Genomic DNA, 24,114 nt, shown 5'->3' with positions numbered 1-24,114 from the left:
TCTTAACGTGTCTTACAACCATGTGTTGTTCAAGGTTCTCAATGTGCTTGTAGAGCACCTTGTTGGTTGTGGATATCCCTCAAGGTACAAATGTTCCTTTTCATACTGTTTTCATACTTTTTGTTGATAACTCTGAAATGTATTGCATTTCTCTCTTGAAAAAATGAGTCCTTTTGTTGAAAGTTTTTGAATTCATGACAGCTTCTTTGGAAAATTGATTTTCCTAAAAACACGTTAAGATATTATTTTTTCCTTAAAACTTGTTATGATCTTATTCTTTTTTTTTAAACTTAAATCTTGTTAAGATCTTATTCTTATTTTCCCCCTAAAACTTGTCGAAATCTTATTCTTTTGGTTTGCTTTGATTCTTACATACTGTAAGTGCTTTTGTGGTGCATTTATGCAGAAAGGCCATGGCATGCCTGCTTCTCTAACTGATGCGGTACTAAGCCTCAGTCGTGAGTTCTTTCATCTCAGCTATGAGGACAAGCTAAAAATTAAGATGACCAGTATGAGTGGTTTCAGGTAATTCCCGAGCATTGGATCATTTAGTTTCTATTGTGGGAGACTATGGTGATGCCTTGGATAGCCTAAATCTACAGGGGTCCTGCTTTTAAGATCTTGAGAATAATATTTTTTATTTAGATTTAAGGATATTGGGATTTTTTACATGCTACTTCTGTATTTTAAGCAGGGGATATCAAAAGGTTGGAGAAAACGTAACAAAAGGACAACCTGACTTACACGAGGCCATTGATGTGAGTTATCGGACACTTTCAATCATTGCTCTCAAAAAGGAGATCATTGTATAAATGTATTTGCATACATGTGTGAGCTTGTGTGTATGAAAGATAGAGTTAATGCCTATGAAAGACCAAATGATTTATGAGACAAATATGTATTGAATGCTATCAAAGAACCAAGCATGTGCCTAAGTGCTCCTCCTACTAGGACAAAAAAATGTATCCTAGTGTAACATGGAATAGCTGCTGGATGGTGTAATTTTGGTGAATGGGACATCCCTAAGACTCGCAAGAGCCTCTGAAAGCAATCCGACTTTTGGGGTTGAGGTGGAGGGAGGGCATTTTGAAGTAGCAATTGATGTGATTACTATCTATGACAAGTTTTCAAAAGGTTGAACAAGTCAGATTTGGGTAGTGAAAATCTTTCCATATCTTTTTGGAGTGAAGTAGTCCATACGGCTGTTCACATACTAAACAGAACTAAAATCCACACGAAACATATTTTGGTAAGAAACCCATCATTTCTCATTTGAAAAATTTCTGTTCTGAGGGGAGTTGTTTGCACCATGTCTGGAGATGAATGTAGAAGCTTCTGGATCAGAGGTGAAGGCAGCAAGGGTTTCGTGACAGCAGATCTGCAGCTGCGGCAGTACAAGGCTGTGTGGCAGCATGTAGAGTTTTCTGTAGGGGACTTCTAGGGCCTTTATAGGCCTGGCAGTGCAGCAGTGGGTTCTACAGTCTGGAGGCAGTAGAAGACTCAAGTAGGTCGGCATAACCAGTTTGGGCAGATTGCAGATAGGGTCGGCCTGTCTGCAAACCCAGTCGGGCTGTTTTGTAGGGGTTCTCCCCTTCTGGCCTATAAATAGGTGCCTTGTTTGCACACATCCTTCAGCCACTGGAGCCCCTCAAGGCCCCACACACTAAAGGAGGGTTAGCACAGATTCTCTTCTGTAGTTTTAAGCAGTGAGCAATCTTCCTGGAGTAATTTTTGGCTGGATGTGTTGAGCTCATTCACGAGCAGTTTTCCCATGCTTGTGGATGAATATTGTCTAGTTCTTCTTCTCCTATCTATCCTGTATTTTCTGAGTGAGATATCAGTGAGCGCATGCATCTATCTTGTGTGAGAGATCAGTGAGGATTTGAGATCATCTGCTGCATTAGGGTTACTATAGGTAGCTCATCGTCTGACAAGTGCTACGAGAACTCCAGTGGTATGTCTCCCCACGTCTAATACAGAGGAGATGTCTGTAGTGGTCATGTGAGTGTCCACCCAAGGTCAAGTCTGTCGAGTGGTGCACTCAAGGTCTCTACTATGTCTAGTCCCCTGTTGCCCTTGGCTTGGGTCACCCAAGAAAAAGTTCATGATCGGCCTCTAATTGGGCTTTGACGGTCCCTGATGTGCTGTCATCTGTGCTCACATGAACTGATCTCTTAGTCTCTCGGCCTTGAGGAGGAAAATGGCCACATGTTGCTGATTAGGATGTGCCAAGGACTCTCTGAGTGGGCCAAAACCGCTCCTGAATTGATAGTGATGCCACCCATGGATCTCATAGTATACAGGGCATTTGAATGCAGGTGCTTCTTTGTCTCGGCCTCCTACATATCACATAAAGTGCAGACCCGTCTCTCCCATGAAATGCCCTCTACCTCGTTCTCGATCCATACTTGTGAATTGATACCTGGAATCGCCCAATCGAGATCCTTAGTGCATGTGGGGGATGGATTTGAGTGTAGCGTGGTGGTTTGGTAAACTACTCCTCTAAGATCCGCAAGCAATGATCTCTATAGGAGTGATTATCGAAAGCTCAGGAGGTGCTAGTCAAGTCCTTTACATGTGAAAGTGTAGTAAGTCCTCTTTGATGACGTGACTCACCTCGTGGTACATGAGCGGAATGGATGGAGTCTCAAGGCTATACCAAAATGGTGGCACTTTGTCCATATGTAATCTCAAGCTCGCAAACCATCTGCGTGTCTGAGCATGCCAACTCCTTTGATTCCCCTTTGCCTTCAATGCAATAGATGAAGTCAAGGCCAGCCATGACTATCTGCATTGTCTGGATGTTGTGCTGCTGAAGTCTTTGACTCTATAGAGATAAGTGACCACTTGAAAGACTGCATCAACTTGTAGAGGGGTAGCCCCAGACTGTGCTAGTAGAATATGATGTGGAACCGATGGCTTGCTCTGGATCATCCAAGAAAGAAGCAAAACATGTAGCCTCTCTATGTGAAACTAGTCTATCTCTGATAGATTTGTCTCCCAAAAGGGGCTGCTGTACATCCCGGTTGGGGGGACGAGCGAGTCAAAGAGAGGAGACTTGGTTTTGGGGTCTTAGAAATGCCAGTGAAAACATTGATGCTCGGGTCGGGCTAGTGCAGCATACTCTCTGCTTAAACTAGCCTGCATGGCTGGTCGCATCATGAAGATCGGAGAAGAGGACTCCTAGATTTGTATAATTATGATTTACCCAAGTTGACCTTCAAATTATGTGTCTCACAGAAAGAGTGGAGTGCATCCAAATGCCATTCGAGACCCTCGGGTAATGAGGAGAGTAGAACCACATCATCTGCATATAATAAAATTGGGATCATGCAACCAGTTAAGCGTGAACTTGCTCCTCCCAATGATCATGATGGACTCGAGATTGTTAATGTATAGGCCCAAAATGGCTAACCTAGATGTCAAGTGCTGATGCATTAATCTGGGATATAACATGTCCAATCATGATGGTCTTGTAGTTTTTTAGACTCATGGGATCCCATGCTTTGTGGCAAAAACCAGTGCAAACTGCTTCGTTGAATAACTTTGCCGAGATCGGGGCTAGGGTACTAAGCCAATGTACTAAGGCCAGAGGGTGATACTCTCGTTTGGTCTCCGTCTCAGCCGGAGGGGATGCTTGGTCTCAAGTCTGAGTTGACAGCACAAGGTCTTACACTCATCATTGTAGAGGTCATCAAGCATTGTAGTGAGGTGGGTGGCCTAGGTGGGGGCTAGTTTGTGATCAAAGTGAATCTCCTGGAAAGTGGTGTAAGTGGGATTGATAAGCTAAACGATAGGTATGTATGGTTAGCTCTAGATGGGGCAGGGATAGAGAAGTTTGTGATGAGAGGCGAAGGTAGGGGATCCATGAGATAGTCAACTACACTAGACCCTCCTCCATGTGGAAAACAAAGTGAGCCCACCGAAAGAGGGCCATCTCTCCAGACCATTGTAGGTCATTAGATCATGCATCCTACCTATGTCTATGAACGTATGCCATATAAAGTGACTGGGGATTGTCAGTTTGCTTACTGTGGAGATACCTGCCTAATCTAAATCAATGTCAGGCAACAGAATCAAGTCGTGCTGAAAAAATATGGTTGATACCTAGTGGTCAGTCTCTAAGAAGGAGAACTCCCTGCGACTTGAAGTCCATGATATCTGCAGCATATGCAGATGCATGTCCTTCCTCTCGGAGAGCTCTGGCAAAATGTGAGGTCTTTAGGTGAAAGTAGCAGATTGCGATGACCTCAATGATGTGCTTTTGATCTAGCAGGATTTCACGTGTAGATCACGCCACTCCAGGGAGATCATCCTTGTGATAGATGATTGGTATAGAATTGTGACCCCTCTTGATCCATGTAAGCTACTTTTGCCTCTCTAGTCTCATCCCGATTGCACGGTGCTGCTAGTTGAGCTTGGGTGTCTCTGAAACCTATCACAAGGAGCTGATCTCTAGTGAGGTCTCATCCGACCTGCCACGCCCCCCCAAAGCCATGCTTTGGCACCTCCAAGGTGGAAGTCACAAAGGTGAGACCTAGTGCGTGGAACCCCATAGACCCTGATGTTGGGAGCCTTATTGGCTCTCTATTGCTGCTCAAGTAGAGTGGCTGAAATGGTTGCCTTTGCAGGCTCGTGTTTCACAATATCCACCTACTTGAAGGCCTTATCAATAGCCGTTTGCATCGTGGCAATTTACCACAGGGTTTCTCTCTAGGGCTACCTTTACTCGACGTCAAAGGTCCGTGACCTCCTTTCGAAGATCAATCACCTCTGTATGGGCTGTAAGGAAATCGCTCCTAAGGATATCAATACGTCTCTGTTGCTCTACCTCTTTGCCCTACATGTGGTGCATCAAGTTGTTGCAGGATGTCTAGAGGGGCCATATGCTGATGTGGTGGGTAGGCGTATAACATGGAGGTGTTGGGAAGAGTATGAGTTGCAGAGAAACCAGTCATAGTCTGGTACGGCATGGATACTTGGGGAGGTGTGAGTGGGAGAGGAGAAAGGGATGGAGACTTGGTTGAGTCAAGAGGGACCATTTGAGTGGACTTAGGGCCAGGGGAGTCGCCAGGAGGTGGGTGGGCTGAAGTGGAGCCATCACGGTATGTGGTGGTGCTATTTGCCTAATTCCTGCATCGAGTGAACCTTGTGTTGAATTAATCCTTGGTATATTCTGAACCCACACTTTTCCCTTTCGTGGCCTTTCTTGTCTTTGGGCTTCTCTTTCCCCTTGTCTTTCTTTGTATCTCAAGCCATGAGGGCGAGTCCTAAAGAGGATAAAGTGGAGGGGGGGGGTCCACTTATCCAGCCTGCTAGCCTCTCAGCTCACCATTGAGAAAAGCAGAGAGTAGTTGTGTGGGAGAGGGCAACTGTATGGGGCACAATTGCAAGGCAATGGGGAGATAGAGGCAGAGGCAGCAACTGCAGCAATGAAGAAGCATAGGCAGGGGCTGTGCTGGAGGGAGCAGCAACAGTATTGGAGCGGAGGCAGAGGTAGCTGGGGCAGGGTGCGCAGACAGCAGGTAGTGTGGAGGGACAAGCAGCAGGGGGTGGATGATGCACAGCTGCACAGGAGAGTGTAGCATCCTAGGGGGGGCGGGACAAGAAAGGAAGAGAAGGGTGTAGAGTGCAGAAAGCAGCTGTAGCAGCAGCTGCGATTTAAGGAGGCAGGCCACCCGGGCCAGCAGTGTCAGAGGCAGGCAGGGCCAGCAGCGGCCATGATGGAGAGGAAGGGCAGGACCCGTGCAAAGGAGGAGATCAGAGTGGGAGGAGGTGCAATGGAGATGCAGAGGGTGGCAGAGGATGGAGCAGCTGAGGAGGATGGAGCAGAAGAATCAGGGTGGAGGTGGCGCAATGGAGAAGCAAGAGAGGTGGAGGGTGGAGCAATTGAGGCAGAGGGTGGAGCAAAAGAGTCGAGGGGAGCAGTAGGGTTGGGGTGGGGGGGAAGTAGGGTCACTAAAAAACCCACTAATAATGAAAGATAAGGGGTGGGGCCACTAAAAAGGGGCACCCATGCCCGAGAAACTAAATACATCATGCTGTCGCCCTGCAGGAGAATACCAAAATGCGAAGGACAAAGAGGGGAGGTCCCTGGCCGTCAACCAACCGATCAGATATGCATTCAAGTGATAGGACCTATGTATGCTGTACATGGGACCAAATCCATTGGTCAGCTGTGGATAGATGAGATGATCTCGGCCATCAGTGGCTCTAGGTCTGGTGAGGGCTAGCACTGTCGAGGAAGAAAACCAGTTATGGAACATACATGGCATGATCAGTTTATATGGGTAACACATGGATGAGCTTGTCGTGTTGTGTTCTCTAGATCTTGATACATAATCTTTCAGGCTTTTGATACGTAATCTCTCACTGTTTCAGGTCTTGATAGGTTTTTTATGCAATCTTTTTGAAGTCTGTTATGGGTCTTAAATATGGTGCTTATTTTTGGATGTCAAAAGTATTATTTGGAAATGTTGGAGGGCATGCATACGGTCTATTAAATGTATGACGACGAGGGGCTTCACTCTCCCATTTCTTCCACCTCCCCCGTCCCTGAAAATGGACCCCTCCATTCTTACATTACATCCCTTTTAATGCCTCTCCTCTCCCCTCCCTTTTCATGCCTCTACTCTCTACCGTTCTACCCTCTCTTCTCCTCTCCTCTCACCCCGTCCTCACCCTTTCACTGATTAATGCAATTTGTTTTGTTTTTTGGAGCTACTTTATATCTTCCCCTGACAGGGTTTTAGTGGCTTTCCATCTTGCTGCGTCACTCTCATGCAACCTTTTATACTTATTTCCCCCCCAGTATTACAAAGAGTATAAGTACGAAGCGTATGGAGAGCTTGGGCATCCCTTATTTGGGCCTAATTTGTGGTAATGATACTTGAAGTCTATAATCTTTTCTTTTATAGCAGAATGAGGTAATGTTCTGAGTTGTTGTCTGGTGTGGTCAAACTGCTGATATTGTTGCTTTCTACAGGCCAGAGGCTCCACCTAAATTCAAGCCAGTCTTGGAAGAGTACATTAATGCTATGAAAGGTTAGTTCTTGTTTTGTAAGCATATCAAATGTCTCTTATGTGTGAGTCAAAATTAGAACAAGAATCTAATGTTGAAGTGATGAACACAGAAATTTAGAGTATAAAGACAGTATGTGAATTGGTACCTCGTCCTATGCAAACAGACTAAGGGATTCTTTAAGAAATGGAATTTGGAAGGATTACAAGAGTCATTAGCCCATGTATGGTAGATTCACTAATGACCTTTGATATTTTAAGAGTAATAAAATCAACATTTTGTCTCGAGGTTTAAAAAGGCCTTGCCAAAAAGATCATGCGAGGGATTGCATTGGCACTGGGAGGACCACTAGATGCTTTTGAAGGCAACATAGCAGGTGATCCCTTTTGGGTCATGCGTGTCATTGGGTACCCTCCATTGACCAATGGAGCACACCCTGTGAAAGTTGATGATTCAGAAATCAGTTGGTATGTCTTGCTCAGTTTACTTTGTTCTCTCATGTAATTTTCTTTCAATTACCATAAAGTTGAGTGAATCAAGAGTACATTGGCATGAAGCAAGACGACAAGTTTCCCTTATATTTGCATCACATGATGTCGTTTCGAATGGAGCGATGATTATATGTCCATTCTTTTTTCTGAGTACATCATTTTATGCTTTTCATGTGATCCTCTCTTGGTACTAACATTGCCTTCTATTTAGAAAAATAAAAATAATTCCTTCTATTCGGTGTGGGCATATGGAAGTGCATGCATTTGTGTGTGTATGCTAAGGCGTGTGGTGTGTGTGTAGAGTAGTGGGGTGTGTGTGAGAGAGAGAGAGGACCTGCAGCCCTTGCTCCAGCCCTCCCATCAGCTCCTTAGCCTCCTCAGACAAGCCCGTCTGCCTCAGCTACCTGCTGCTCCAAATCTGCGACCAAAAACTGGCTGTCTGGGGTCTTAATTCCCTGCCGTACAGGCCTGCCATAGCTCCGTACAATTCCGTACAGGTGTACGGACCTGTACAGCCTTTTCTGCCCTGTTCAGGTTGCTGCTGCCGGCTCGTTTCCTACTCCTGGGTTGCTGTTGTACCAGGTTCGCTTACGGGCTGCTTCTAAACGCTGGTTCTGAGGGTTCTTTCTTCCTCCTTTCTCTCCTTTTTGGTTCCTGGGTCTTGTGTACTCTTTCCATCGCCAGAAATTCTCTTTTTTCTCTGATTTCTAGTTCATCTTGGATCTTTTTCTGGTTTTTTCTCTTTTCCTTCTCTAGAACTTGTATTTTCTTCTCTCTAAATCCCTAAATATCTCTTTCCTCTTCTCCTCCTTGCAAATTCACTATTTCCTTCTTCTTTGTGGGCTGTTTTTCGGGACTGTTTTTTCTCTTTTATCACGTTATAGGTACCCCCTTTTTGGGTTCCATCTTCTTCAGAATACATGGCTGAATACTGAAAAACTTTTCAAAAGGATCGATTGGCTCAATGCAAAAAGCAAAAGCAGGCTGAGGGTCAGCATGGACCCCTGCATGATTCTGTTGAAGCACAATTGGTGTATGATGTCATGTACGAAGGATTTGCAGACACAAGGAAAGAGTGGAAAGACTCTGTTCCAACGGTTGGTCTCATGGTTGAAGTGGATGAAATTGTGGATCCAGTTAGAGAATATGCCAAAAATGCAGTCATTTTATTTTCCCAGATCGGATGCCACCTGCTGCAGAGGTATGCAACTGGTTGACCCGAACACTAGCTGGCTCGCTTGTTTGTAAGGTACACTATGTAGCCAGAGGCTTTTTTGAGGTCATTATGATAGATGAGATTCACAGGCAAATGCTTTTGGAACATTCGCCACTCCTTTTTGGATAGCAAATGGTGCACGTTTTGCCATGGTCCCCCACAAGGGATTATCAGGCTCTGATTCGACATCGATGTCCGGTCTGGGTTGAAGTTGTAGACTTCCCACAATGCATGGCTTCACTCTTGCCTAAAATTGCAGCAACTTTAGGCAAAGTGGTTTGCCCACCGTGGCCCAATGACAACTCTAATCGATTTTGCATTCTCTGGGATACTGATAATCCCACACCGGAGTCTTATTTAGTCACGGTGAACAATGTCGACATGGGAAGTGCATTTTATAAATTGAAATGGGGATTATTTGCAGGAGCTTGTTTTGAATGTAAAAAATTTGGGCACATGGCTTCGCAGTGTCCAATGAGTAAGCATAAGATGCCTCCTGCTACTTTGCCTGCTTAGATGCCCAATAAGGATGCTCCTGCCTCTATTGGGAATAAAAATAAAGGTAATAGATAGTATTTTCTGAATCAGGATAAAGGCAAAGTCCCAGTTGTTTCAAATGAGAGTGCTCCTGCCTCTATTGGGAATAAAAATAAAGGTAATAGATAGTTTTTTTGTGAATCAGGATAAAGGCAAAGCCCCAGTTGTTTCAAATGAGAGTGCTTCTTTCCCTTCGCTTCCTGCTATTCAACTCTCAGCAAAAGGATCAAAAGCTCCAATTGATGGATTACAAAGTCCAAGAAAAGTTATCTTTGTTCGACGACCTCCACCCCCTCGCACTTGGAATGGTGCATCTTCTAGTGGAAATTCTCTAGAGGTCAACTCAGGAATTGGAATCACATGGGCTGCAGTGACAGCTAGCAGAACCCTCTTCCCTGGGGAAGAGGTTGCTGCATTGCTATCCAATCCTCAGGCAGATGTTTCTTCTTAGGGAAGAGGCCCTAACCCTGAGGTAGAAATGCAGGGTTGACATCCTGAAGGTTGCTGCTGTACATAATTGTTTTTTTCCTATAAATATTTGTAAATATGCTTGCTCATATCAAATGCCTTACCTTAAATGTTCAAGGGATGTGCGACAGTAGGAAATGGAAATCTGTGTGGCTGTATATCAATCGATTTCAGCCTGATATAGTGGCATTACAAGAACATAATCAGCATGTCTATGCAGGAAAGACAGGTCATTAGTGTGGCTATGATATCTTTTATGCTGGGGAGCACTCTTTCTCAAGTGTAGTCATTTTGATTAAGCATGAGCTTCAGCCAGTTATTGCTTTAAATGACAATCAAGGCAGATGGATTATTCTTCAATGCATCATTCAAGGCGAGGTGTTTGAATTTGCTTCTGTATATGCACCTCGATATTCTCGGGATAGAAGTGCAATTTGGGATGCCATGCAACGATATCCATGGAGATATCATGCCTTTATATGTGGGATTTCAATAATGCTCCGCAACAGGGTGACAATACATTAGGAAATACTCATATGTTAACCTCTGAAAGGCATGCATGGTCTCAATTACTGATTCATCTTGATTTGGTTGATCTTTGGAAGGAATTGTAGCCTTTGTCACCTGGATACACTTTTCAACATAATGCCCTTTCTTCTTACCAGGCACGTTTGGATCGCTGGTACAGTGTAGCCCCGCAATAAAATGATGATTTTACATGTAAAATGTGGGTTGACTATGCCTTTGTGCTTTCAGATCATGCACCGTTATGGTTGAGGCTATCTTTTCATGATATGCGAGATGATAGACTGCCTCAAAGGTGACATCTAATTGTGAACAATAGCTATTTGCAGCATGTTGCTTTCAAGGCAATGGTTACTGAAGCCTATCAATCTCTGTCTTCTTAGAGCCACTTTGATCTTGATAATGCATGGGATTCGTTTGTTTCCAAAATGCAAGTTGTAATTAGAGGTTATGTAAAGACTCTGAGGGAAACTGTTGCTCAGGCTAAATTGACTTGCCAAGACCTCACTGAACTCAGTCACTTTCGTCCTTTGTTCTTGCATGAGCAAACAACACTATGCCAAGCTAAACATTGTCTCCAAATCAATGATCACAGGAAACTTACTAAATGGGAGACCAGAGCAAGACAAAGAGCTTTCATAGATAAAGGTTGTTCTTTCAAACAATTTTTTAAAAGCTTGCATCAGAAGAGATTAAAAACAAACATTTGCAGGGTGCTTATGCCTGATGGTTCATGGACTACATGACGGTCACAGCTTGCTTCTGTTTGTGTACATCATTTCTCTTAGCAGTTTGGTTATGCATATCCTCCCTCACAGCAGGTTTTGTCTGCAAGAAATTTACTTTATGCATATCCTCCCTCACAGCAGGTTTTGTCTGCAAGAAATTTACTTTAATAGCATGTTTCTCCTATTATCTCCACTAGTCAAGCTTTGGAATTGGAGGAACCTTTTATTGAAAGGAAATTGTCAGATGCAATCAAATCCTATGGTAGATGGAAATCTCCAGGATGGGATGGCCTTACAGTTGAGTTTTTTAAAGAATATTGGCCTCTTTTGAAGCATACTTTGCTGCATATGGTGAATTCTGCTTGGCAAAATCAGAAAATGCCAGACACATGGAAGAGAGGTCTTGTTAAACTCCTTCCAAAAAAGCAAATCTGTGAATCTTTGGCTGATTGGAGACCAGTTATTTATAAATTTACTACCAAAATGATTGTTGATTGGATAAAAGGCTATTTGCATGATGGGTTGCATCCTGCGCAATATGGTTTTGTTCCTCGTAGGGATATCACAGACAATATTGCTAATGCCTATGTTGGAATAGAATATGCTAAATATATGCAGTAGGATGTTTTGCTATTGCAAGTTGATATTGCCAAAGCTTTTGATACTGTTCAATGGGACTTTATTTCACAAACAATGCAGGCCTTGGGATTTGGCACAAAAATGCAGCAAGTTATCAATTGGCTATATCAAGATAGTAAAGCTGCTTGCATACTTTCGGGAGATATTTCTACAACCTGAACTCTTGGTTGTTCTGTTCGGCAAGGCTGTCCCCTCAAGACTTTACTATTTGCCATAGCCACTCATCCAATGCTTCAATATATGGACCACCTTTTGGACACAAGGATGTTGCATGGATTTGAAATTCTTGGCAGCCGTAGCATGATCGCTCAAGCATATGTTGATGATTCTTTCTTAACCCCGAAAAATACTCAAAGTGATCTCTCCTTGATTATGCAGGCTCTTTCCACATATGGCTTAGTTGCTGGTTTTCATGTGAATTTGCAGAAATCCAAGCTATTGCCGTTGCATGCTAAAGACTGGCATAGTCTTTTGTGGCCTAGGGAAATTGTTCCACCTTCTCAATTGATTCGACATCTTGGCTATCCTCTAGGTTGGGGGCTCACTCGTTCTCAACAAACTGATTGGGTGCTCACAAAGCTAAGGAAAAAACTTGAATATTGGAAGCTTGCAACTTGGCCATTACATGTTCGTTTGCGAATAACGCAATCCATTTTGATAGCATACATATAATTCTATCTGTCCCTCATTATGTTTACTAAGGCAGATCTGGTTTCCTTTATGTCTGCTATGATGGAGATTTTTTGGCATTAAAAAAAAAGTGCATATACTTGCTCATAGGGGGAGAATGATGTTGCAGTTCATGCAAGAGGATCAGCCTTGGGTTTTCATGATCCGCTCTCTTTTGTTGCATACCCATAGGAATAGAAAGATCACTATCTTCTTTTGGCTCTCTATCCATGGTGGGATTGCAGTGAACCTTTGGAGGTCCAGGTTCGGAGCCGACCCTACTTGCCCTCGTTGTCTCTCTGCTTCGGAGACCATTCAGCATTGCTTATGGGATTGCAGACAGGCGAGGATGATTTGGATGGGGGTAGCCAGGATTTTCAGTCACTTTGCCCACTCCTCATTCTTTATGACATGGGGCTCAGTGGCTTGGCTTTCTCTTACAGGGCCTCAGGTATTCTATGAGAGATTTGACTCCTCTTGGGCCATTTCGGTTCGACGTCATCAGACTGAGTCCTGTTCGTTGGATGTGGTACCACACCTTCCTTTTACAGCTGTACATGCCTCTGTGGATACTTCTTGGGAGATTCTAGCGAGCATAGCATCCTGGCATATCTGGAGAGCCAGATGCACAGAGGCTTTGGAGGGTACTCAGGTTCATCCCTCACACACATTGGCTAGTATCTGGACATACACCCATACTTTGATGGCCGTATGGACGGGTATGCAGGGAGACTCCCGTGCAGCCTCAGCTAGGAGGGCTTCTTTCTTCAGGGAATGGAAGGATTCTCCTTTCTTCTCTGAGACTACTACAGGGTTGAGGTGGCACTTTCAGCCTCAGCCTTGGTTGTTTTCCACCTCACTCTGAGGGGGTTTTTTATTTATCCTCATGATTTCATGATGTATTCCACTTTGAGCTTGCTCTCGCGGGTTTTTTCTCTTACTTAATAGAAGTCTCTTTCTTGAAAAAAAAAAAAAAAAACCTTTCTAAGTGGGGACCTTGAGGAAATAGTTCATGTGGAATAACCTTCAGGGTTTCAACTTTGAGCGGATAACTCTCTGAGCTGAAACAAGCCCCAAGGGCGTGCTACACACATTGTAAGAATAGATATATTCTAGTCTTATGAAGGCATATGTAGTTTTTTAGATTGATTAAATTGTTCATAAGTCCTTCAAATTCCAACTTGTATCTCTGTTGGGAATGAGGGAAGAGAGGCATACTTATATTCTATGTTCTAATCAGTAATAGTGAGGAGAAAATCAAGGAGATCCTTGAAGAAACAGTTCGAGATGACGGACCTTGGATCATGGCACTACTTTCTAGGGATTGAGGTGCTTCAAGACAATAATTCAATTAAGTAATGAAAGAACTGATACATGAGTACAAGGAGTCAAGGTATCAATACAGCATGAAAAGGTCACGAAGGTGGCTGAAAGGTTAAAACAAACCAGATGTGACTCAAAGAAGAAGCTTTTAGGAAATTCTCCTCTTCGCAGTTGCTACTTTGAAACAGCAGGCCCTCAACTGTGTAGTTGTCAGTGTATGCACGATATCGGTCCAGATGCAATAAACAGGCTGAAAAGGATAAACATGTATGCTCCCTAATGCCTCTATGCATCCAGCTCTCTAGATGTGCTAGGTAGTGATACTGGCAATGATCTTCCAGCTCGTATCCATTGGTTCTCTAAGTGGATCTAAGCTGTGAAATTGGAACAACACTCATAAGAAGAAGTGAATAATATGATGGTGACCTTGGTATCCCATGATGAGTCCACACTCATAAAATGTGTGAGGGCCAGTCAAGGACAGCCAGGCTACTTATCCCAAGTAAGATATATAGTAGAAGGGATGAATCGACCCATAAGGCATGTGATCCGCCCAAATAACCTTGGCCTGCTTGTCATCATGAAGCCTCAATATCCTGCCCCCGGCAGAATATTGAAGGTCAAGGTATACATAGTGGAGAGAGGGATGCTTGCACTTGAAGAGAGACCCATCCATTTGATAGGTCTGGCCTGACCTCCAACTCCTGTGGTCAACTTCAAGGGGATAGCTACACGATAGGGGACTCATTCCGCATAATAGGTTGTCTATCAATCTCATATGGTGTGCAAGAATCTGCCTCGAGAAGTTCTTGAAACTACACCATGCTTTCTTAGTAGCTGTCATAAGGGGAGTAGAAGGCATCCTGATATTTGCAGAAATGAAAATGCACCTACTATTTTCTAACAAATCACCGCCTTAGGAGGGAATACAAGAATGAATATCATGTAAGAAAAACTCTTCTCAAAGCTCATTCCTTGGCAATGATCCCTTCACAACTAGCTTGCAGAGCAAAACTCTGCTCTGGATATCTGACAGTGGGGGGGCATGCGGAAGTAGGTATTGACAAGCCTGTGTAGCCAAACATGGTGATATCCATGGGTTCTTTGTCAGATGCCAAGAACTCAGCCAAAAGAGCAGGCTGAAATCGAAGTCCTTATGCTAAAGAAGCGACCTGCTGCTCACAGACCTGGCTCCTGCTGCCCGCCATCGCCATCCTGCCCCTACTCCTCTCCGCCTCACCTCCTCGCCGCCTCGCCTCCTTTCCACCCCTAACCTCCTCCCCGTCCTCCGTCTCACCTCGACATTCCACCCCGCTCTAGCCTCCGCCCGTCTCCTCTCTGCCTCTTCTTCCTTAGCCCATCCGCCCCCTCGCCCCCTTGCCTCCCCTTCCGCCTCCTGCTCGCTGGCCACCCGCCTCAGCCCGCCACCCGCCTCGTCCTCCTGCCATCCTCCTCCTCCTCCTCCCCCCGCCCCCTCTTCACCACCCTCCCGCCCCTTCACCCCCGCCTTTCTCTTCGCCCCCTCCTGCCTCCTCTTCTTTCCCCTGTGCTCCCATCCCCCTCCACACTCTCGTGCGCCCTCTTCTTGACCCCCATGCTGCTTCTCCGTCTTGCCCGCTTCCCTCCTCCCTTCTTCACCTACGTCCTCCTGCATCGTCCATTCCCATTCCCCCTCACCCACTCTCCTTCATTTCTTCACCAACAGCAAGAGCTTTTGGGTTCGGCAGAAGAAAGAGGATCTTGGTGGTGACCTTCAGTTTGGCCAGAGGGGTTCTATGGCAGCAACCTCAAATCCGATAGCCGTTAAGGTCCTTCTTTCTCCAACCGACAAACAACAGGCTCAGCAAGCAGTTCAGTACCTTCAGGACAAGGCGATTGTGGGCAGAATTGTGGGCCTCACACCCACAAGGCAACAGGTGCGAGGGTGGATCTAGGCGAGCTTGGCACTAGAGTGCGAGAGTGGATCCACTAGAGCTTGGCACTCAGTTACGCTTTGCTTCCCAGGGCTCCCAAAGGAGTACAGAGCCATTCACTGGTTGTATAGTCCCCCTACTTTACTGTTAGCCCATGTACTAGAGATTCCCTAGGCAGTGAGCTGGGTTTCTCTGGAATAGGCTGGTTTCTTTTTGCAGCCTTTTCCTGTTTTTCCATACTCAGCACCTTCGGGGCTGCTGTTTTGTATGAGGTTTTCTTTCAAGCATTAATATAAGGTTCCTTAAAAAAAAAAAGTAGGCATTGACAAGAAGACAACGGGGCTGTAGTAAAAAATGTGGGGGAAGGAGAGCCACTAAGCTACGAAGAGAAGGTGCAGCAACTGGCTGGGGAGGGGCGACCAATAGTATGTATGCGTGGACACACGCACATACTACTCTGATTATTTGTGTAGTAGGAGTTGTAGAATATGTGGGAGTATGTGGGGGAAGCAGAGCTGATAAGCGATTAGTAGGAGTTTTAGGCACACGTGCACATTACTCTAATTATTTGTGTAGTAGTAGTTTTCATATACTGTGGGAGTTAAGGGTTTAAAAAAAATAAATGTACGAGTGATGTTTCCAAAATAATTGCAATATTACTTCTTAAAAGAAGGGATGGAGGGATGCTGAACCCAAGTAAATAATCATCTCATAATCATGTGGGGAGGGCACTATGCATTCACCCCTATTATGAGAAAACTACAAAAGAAAGAATACAAAAGCCACATGAGATGGGTAGTCCAGCAAGGACAGATCCTAACCTTGAGGCATGTCGGAGAAAGATATGAGGTGGCATGTAATTCCATCTCATAGATACTATCAACCAGACGTGCTACAATCCCATGAGGAAGGCCCTACACTCTTTCTACAGTTGCATGGGAATCTCTTAAGCAACAACCAAGCGGCTCTGCAAAGTAGCATGATCTCCTACCAAATATGTGCAAGATGTCCCTGTCTTCATACAATCATCTCCTATGACATGTGTACAATGTGTACAGAAACTGAGATAAGTCCAACCTTGGTTGCTACTGTGATGAGAATGAGAAAGATCTGGATAGGCGGACCAGCCTGTTTGTTCACACATGGACATAGTTAGGCTAGTGTTATGGAGGTCAGGTTAACCTATGGTCATGTGTCCTAACCTTGAGATAGTGCACAAATGGGATTGCGCGGTATGGGACGCGTAGCCTTACCGGTATGGACTACGGTCGGAGGTTGCCTGACCTCTAGCTAGGGGGTGATCCTAAGTACCACATGAGTCCTTGTGTTTGTATTTTGGTGTTGATCTACGCTTGCAGGTTAGCATGGAGATTAGAGAAGATCCTAGATCCCTAGCTTAGAGGCTGTTTCATTTGGTATCAGAGTGAACTCTATCTTCTTGATTCTAGAGCTTTGAATGTTTTGTTTGCCTGTTGCAATTGCTTGTGGGTGATTGCATGCAAGAGGATGGATTAGAGAATTGGTGGCGCTTGAATCTTGAGGTTTTTTTTGGAGTTCTCCGCAGCGAGAGAGAATGTGAGATTGTCTCAGAATAGTCAGATGTGTTTCCAAAGGAACTGCCAATGGGTAAGGCTTGTTGACCATCGGATCACTTGCCTGGTGTGCAGCTTGTGTTCAGGTAACCCTACAGGGCAAGTTCAACCGAGGATGAAATTGCACATCAACTTCAAGAATACCTCCGGATGGATCAAGTGAGACCTAGCAAGTCACCTTGGGGTGCACCAGTGCTCCTGGTGAGGAAGAAAGACTCTAGGGTCTTAATTGATTAATGATTGAGAACAAATATCCGTTGCCTCGGATGGACGATCTCATTGATCAGCTCTACGGAGCTAAGTATTTCACTAATATTGATTTGAGAATGGGCTATCATCGGATATGGATATTTGAGAAAGACGTTTCTAAGACTGCATTTCGTACAAGATTTGGTCATTATAGTTCCTGGTATTACCATTTGGACTCACTAATGCACCAACAACCTTTTAGTAGATGATGAACAATTTATTTCGACCATATCTGGGAAAGTTTATAGTGGTCTTTCTCGATGACATCTTGATTTAAGCATGGATGCTATCTACAGATAGTGCTATCCATACTCGGGAAAAAACCCTTTATGTTAAAGAGAGAAAATGTGAGTTCTTGAAGCAAGAACTCACATACCTTGGACATGTCATTTCAATAAATGGTGTCCGTATTGACTATGAGAAAGTCAAGAAGGTATGCGAATGGTATGTGAGTGGATCGCTGCTGCTCCTCCCCGCTCCCCGCTCCACGCTGCTCCCTCCCCCTCTCTACTCTTCAGCCCAGCCCTCTCCTCTCCATCTCCCTCTCCCTCTCCCTCAGCCCTTCCCTTCCCCTCCCTCTTCTCAGCCCTTCCCTTCCCCTCCCTCTCTGCCTACCCCGTCCCTCCCTTAGCTGCCTACCTGCCCCCCTCCCCCGCCCTCCAGTCCCCTCTTCCCGCACCCTCAGCCCGCCTCCCCTCGCCTTTCTTTCTCTCCCCCCCGCCTCCCCCCCCCCACCCCTCCCCCACCCTCAGCCCACCTCCCCTCACCTCTCTTCATTCCTCTTCCTACCCTCTTCCGCGCCCTTTCAACCCCCTTCCTGCTTGCTTTCTCCTCTGACCCCTTCTCCTCCTCTCTCCTCTTGCGTCTCGAGCCCCTCCAGCCACACCCCGCACTACACTGCCTATCATGATATACACTTTGATCATAACCTCTCACCTGATTACTTAGCCCACCTAGCCTCCCTCCTCAGACACATAGACACCATACCCTCTCTAGATCACCGAGCCACCCTTATCACCCACTCCCTTCACAATGCAGCCCGCCACATCTTTCCTTCCACTACTCGGTCCACCCGCCCTCCACCCGTTGGCTCCACCCCTTGCAACAGATGGTATGATGACGAGTGCAAAGCATTACGCTGCACACTCCGACTCACGACCTAGCGAAACGCTAGGGCCAACCCACGTCTCACCAGGGATTATCGTCGACTAGTCCGTCGCAAGAAGCTAGCCTTCGTGCGCCAGAATGAGGATACGCTACTGAACATTCTGTTTAGTAGCAACTCCAAGGATTTTTGGAGGAAATTCCTAGAACGCCGACCCCCCTCCCCCCTCACGGACACTTCCCTCTGGCACACCTACGCACGCACACTCTATGATATCCCTGCCTCCTCCCGACCTCTCAGCCACCCCCCGCCCCAATTCTTGTATCCTCTTCACAACCCAGGGAGTCACCCACGCAGCGCATAAGCTTCATAACGGTCGAGCTAAGGATCATGAGGGCCTATGCACAGAGTTTGTTGCCTATGGCATCAAAACTCTAGCCCCCATCCTGGCAACGCTGTTCAATGAAGCTGTCTGCCACGGGTTCCCAAGAGCCTGGACCCTGAACACTATCACACCCATCCACAAAGCAGGAGATCCCATGGATCCAGGGAATTACAGGACCATCATGGTTGGACATGTTATGTCCAAGATCTATGCATTAGTGTTAGATGGCGAGGTCAGTGCTCGCGCAGAGGTACAAGGGCTCAGGGCATCCGGACAGGCCGGCTTCAGGACGGATCACTCGACTTACGATCACATTTTTACACTTAGAGGGATCATTGAGGAGGCCAGACATAGGAGACAGAGAGTATATTGTTGCTTTGTGGATTTCCGCAAGGCATTCGACACCGTTTCCCGCGCCCGACTCATCAGACGTCTGCAGGAGTTAGGCTACGACTCGGCGATTATCTGGGCAGTAGTAGCTCTCTATGAGCGGGTGACGGGGCAGGTCAGGATTGGCACCAGCTGGACCCCAGAGATCACGAGCACTATCAGAGTTAAACAAGGATGTCCCTTGTCACCGGCTCTATTTGGCCTCTACATCGACGAGCTCGAGACCACCATCAGGACACTCGGAGGTGCAGGCTGCTCTCTTGCGGAGACTGCCATCCAGATTCTCCTATACGCAGACGATGTAGTACTACTATCCTCTTCTGCTACTGGACTTCAGGTCTTCTGTGATACACATGACTTGAAGGTCAACCTTGGGAAAACCAAGGTGATGATCTTCCACACTTCCAGACCCGCTATGCACCGAGAGCAGTTCCTCTTCGCCGGCGACCCTGTTGAGATAGTTGACTCCTACACATACTTGGGCGTTGTCTTCTCAGGCCCGATCTTCACGATGCGCCCGGCCATGCAGGCCAGGATCAGCCGGGGATACGCCGCTCTTGCCAGGCTGGAGCGACAGTGCTACCACTCCCACTTCCAGGACCCGCGGACCAAGTGTCTCCTTTTTGATTCTTTGGTCCGCCCAGCAGGCATGTACGGTAGCCCTTGGTGGGGAGTCGACCTTTCAGACACAGAGTGGGCTCGAGTTGAGCGCCTACAGATACTGATGTTTGCTCGGATGATCCGTAGCAAACCATCGGTACCACACCAGATCATTCTAGCAGAGTTCAGCGCCTCACCCCTACAGCTTGATGCGGCTTTTCAGGCTATTACCTACCTCCACAGAGTCAGGGATTTTGGCTCCTCCGCTGACGGTCGCCTCCGCCTACCTTGGTTAGCCCTATCCTCCTCTATGGCCTTATCCGTTGATGGGGACCAGGGATGCTGGTATAGTCGTCTTTCCAGTTGGTTCACCTGACTGGGCCTCGACTTATTAGACCGGTTGCCTCCTTTTCAGTACAGCCTCGACGCTCCACCATCTCCTCTCTCCCCCACTGACCAGGAGGTCAATCGGCTCATTCGGGCGGATCTGCTCTAGCTCCACACCTGGCGAACATGGTTTCTTCACTCCGAGCTTCCTGTGAAGCTCGACTTCTACGGCCGACACTGCCTCCAGATCTCACAGGAGGGCTTCATCACACCTCCGGGTTACACACAACTTCATCTAACACATGCGCTCCGGATCTCCCTCGGTCAGTTTAGGGTCTCGTCACACCGATTACGGATCGAGAGTGGACGTGCAGAGGGTATCCCACGAGAGGACCGCCTTTGCCCACTTTGCGACTTGCAGGAGATCGAGTCGGAGGAGCACTTTGCTTTCAGATGTCCTATCTATTATGCCATTCGAGGCTGATACCACTGCCTCTTCCGCAACGGATTCGGCTCCCTCCCACACATGCTGCAATTCTTGGATCAGCGATGCCTAGCCGCTTTCTTACATGAGATGACCCGCCACCGAGATACTTCTCTCCGAGCACGGCGACACGAGCAGCACACACAGTGTGAGGACACCCAACGGCCTATCACTGACTTCTTTCAGTCATAGGATACCTCTTCTCAGTCTAGCCGACGACGCGGACGTGAGCGAGAGCCAGAGCCACGACAGCTGCGTCAGCGGACAGACTCACACATCCAGGTCCATGACATCTCGTCTCTGCTCTCGGCCCGCCCCACTGGGGTTACCGTTGCCCTCATCCACAGGGCCACCCGCCGCCCCCGACGACCGAGCTCGACTAGGCCGCATGACGTCAGAGGCCAATCATCTATCGCAGGGTTTTTTCCGACTTTTCATTTGACGGCCCCTCTATGATTGGTCTCTGACGACCACCACCTGCACATGTATACTGTATCTCCCCCCTCTGCCCCATTTTTGGTGCCCCCCCCTTCTTCTTCTTTGTATCATTTGGAGGTAGACACATATTTTTTGTATCAGGACTAGACACACAGTCCTTCATAACCTCTTTTTTGTAGAAACGGTTGGTTGGCCCGTTTTGAGACCACCACCGTTATGCTCATTGTATCAGTTATCTTTAGTCTCATAGACCTTCACGGTCTCCCGAAGACTTTAATAAACTTTCTTTCTTTCTTTCTTTCTTCTTGCCCCTCTTCGCCTTTCTCCTTCCCGCAGCTTTTCTGGAATGGACGGAGCTTTCTTTTGTTCGAGTCGGCCTTCTCACCTCAATTGGCAATGAATCCTCCCTCAGCCAATCCTTCTCCACCTCCACTGGCCACAAAAACTATCACATTTTCAAAAGACGAGCTACAGTAGCTCAAGAAGTATGTAGAGCTTGAATGCTCGAACACTTTGATCGCGCGCATCTATGGGTCTCACCCTTCCAGATCTCAAGTCGGAGACTGGATGCTTGCGGCCCTTCCCCCAGACCTCATCCTTGATTTAAAGATGTTCGCCTTTTGGGACGAGGTTTTTTCCAGGAGGTTGCGAGTGTCGTGCTCCAGGCCCGTTTTCTATACCTGGGACATTTCTTTGGTGCCTTCTCTCTAGGCTTTGACCCTATGGAGGAGGATAAGCAGGCACTTTTGCTCTTTATCAGGTTTCTCGGCTCCCCCAGGTCTACCATCGCCTTCTTCATGTGATTGGGGAGCACTTCAGTATGGTCATTGAGGTCCCCCCCCTCCCTGGGTTGCCCTTGACAGTTGCAGAGGCAACCAAGTCTGATGGGGTCCCTAGAGCTAGGATCCGTACGAAAGACCCTAACATTTCAGATGATCATATCTTGCTCCAGTGCCCGGATGGATCTTTCTTTTGACAGAGAGTGGAGGTTGCAGGTAGACTGGACCAATGTAGGATCTGCAGGACCCTTGGGCATTTTGCCAGGGATTGTCCTAGGAAGAAGAAAGGCCCGAAAATCCTTCTGGTACAGCAGCTCCCCTTCGCCCTCGATAGGGGGTTGGGACAGCTCTCGTGCGCCTACTTCCCAACCTAGGCAAGGTGGTGGTACTACCCCTCCACGACAGAGCACTCCTCCTCATTAGAGTGCCCCTTCGGTATCGCCGCCACTTGCCTCCGGTGCCTTAACGTCCCCCACCGCCGCTTGCAACACTTCGTTGGGCTCCCGGTTCGTACGCAGCCTCCACCCCCGACAGTTCAGGAGGCCACCGTCCTCGACTCGACCTCCTTAGGAGCTTTGGAGTCTCCCATTTTGGTTGTTCCCAGTGTTGCACCTCACACAGTCCAAGACGCTTGAGCTACATTTGCAGCCCCAGTTGCAGCCTCTCGCTCGGACCCAGAAGTTGCCCCTCTCCGTGTCCCAGTGGTAGCCCCTCTTCCCGACATCGCACATTCTTTGGTTGGAGGGGCCTCTGCAGCTTTTCAGACACAGGGTTCTTAGGAGCAGTCTTCAGCTCCCCTCTTGGATAGAGGAAAGGGGGTTGGGTACCCTGTTGATTCGCTTCCCTCTGAAGGGATTCTCCGCACCCCTGTGTCGGGTCTGATTCAGAGGAACTCCTTTTCAGCCCTGGTAGATTTCCATGAGGAGGACTTTGTGCCCTCTACTCTTTTTTTTTTCAAGAAAATTACTTCATTACGTATGAATGAAAACTGCGAGAGCAAGCTCAAATGCGTGAGTACATCATGCAATGAATGAGGAAAAAACAGCTCAAAGTGAGCTAATAAAGAAACAAGGCGGAGGCTGAAAATGCCATCTCAACCCTGAAGGAAACTCAGAGAAGAAATGAGATCCCCTCCAAACTCTGAAAAAAGTGACTCTCCTGGCAGTTGCTGCTCTAAAGGATCCCTGCATGCTCACCCAAATGACCATCAGAGTGTGTACTGTGTCAATCCAAATACTGGCCATACTCTGGGAAGGGTGAACCTAGATGCCCTCCATCGCCTCTGTATACTCGGCTCTCCAAATATGCCAAGCTGCAATGCTAGCCAAAATCTCCCAAGACGTGTCTATTGAGGCATGAGCAGCTCTGAAAGGAGTGAGGGGAACATCTTGTAGGAAACAAGACTGTCGCCGTACAATGAAAGCTGGATCTGGATCATGTCCTTCGAAAAACACCTGTGGGCCCTCTACTCTTGGTGAGGCAGTGATTGGGATCCATGTTGATAGGGCGCGTCTTCTTCTTCAGATGGCAGGGTGTTTTCTCCTCTTGATTTTTCGCCACTTGGTTCCATCCCTCGCTCTTTGAGCGGGAGGTCTTCCCCTGTTGAGGGGTTTGTTTACTTCACTAGGTCGGGTAAGATGTTCCTTTCTACATCCTCCCATCGATGAGGATTGTAAGTTGGAACATATAGGGCCGTGGTGGTGCCCCTCATCACCGCCGCATACAGATGATATGGAATCAGCTTCATCCACGTGTTACTGATGGTTCTATTGATGTTTTACTCTTACAGGAGCACAAACTGGATGCCAGTGATTGTACAAAGTCAGGAAAGCTACTTTCAGGTCACATCTTTTGGTCACTTGCCCTTGGTACTAGGGGAGGTACTTGTCTTTTGTCCCCTTGGTTCTCAGACATGGTGTGATCTCACGCTCTAGAGCCCAGTGGGTTCTTCTTTTGATCGGGGGTCGCAAGGTTGGACTCCTGAATCTTTACGCCCCTAGTAACAGAGGGGATCGTGTATTGTTTTGGAAGGAGTTGCTCTCCTGAGCCCCCATTGCAGATTCATGGGTCATAGGAGGGGACTTCAACATGGTAGAGTTACCCTCAGATAAAAAATGGGGCAGAGTGGGCGGCTTCCATTCTTTGGAGAGGGCAACGTGGGATGCTTTCCTCTTCAGTTTTTCAGTGGTAGAGATGTTTGGCTTGACGATGCTTCTCACACTCAGTCATAGTCAC

At 46.9% G+C, this 24,114-nt stretch overlaps 1 protein-coding gene across 1 annotated transcript in view; it reads left to right on the top strand.

Annotated features, from left to right (window-relative positions):
- The window catches only part of LOC147901264 (2-oxoglutarate (2OG) and Fe(II)-dependent oxygenase superfamily protein), an 86,184-nt gene that overhangs the window by 19,901 nt on the left and 42,169 nt on the right, over positions 1–24,114 (top strand). The window contains exons 3-7 of the mRNA XM_087375779.1: positions 407–525; positions 695–758; positions 6,812–6,879; positions 6,986–7,044; positions 7,320–7,488. Of these exons, the coding sequence (XP_087231905.1) occupies positions 407–525; positions 695–758; positions 6,812–6,879; positions 6,986–7,044; positions 7,320–7,488 (479 nt within the window). The remainder of the gene's footprint in view (positions 1–406; positions 526–694; positions 759–6,811; positions 6,880–6,985; positions 7,045–7,319; positions 7,489–24,114) is intronic.

The sequence above is a fragment of the Dipteris shenzhenensis genome, chromosome 6 (assembly GCF_047967505.1).
Source record: "Dipteris shenzhenensis isolate YYH24624 ecotype China chromosome 6, Dip_SZ_1.0, whole genome shotgun sequence".
NCBI classification, from domain to species: Eukaryota; Viridiplantae; Streptophyta; class Polypodiopsida; order Gleicheniales; family Dipteridaceae; genus Dipteris; species Dipteris shenzhenensis.
This window is presented reverse-complemented; position numbering and strand designations above follow the sequence as displayed.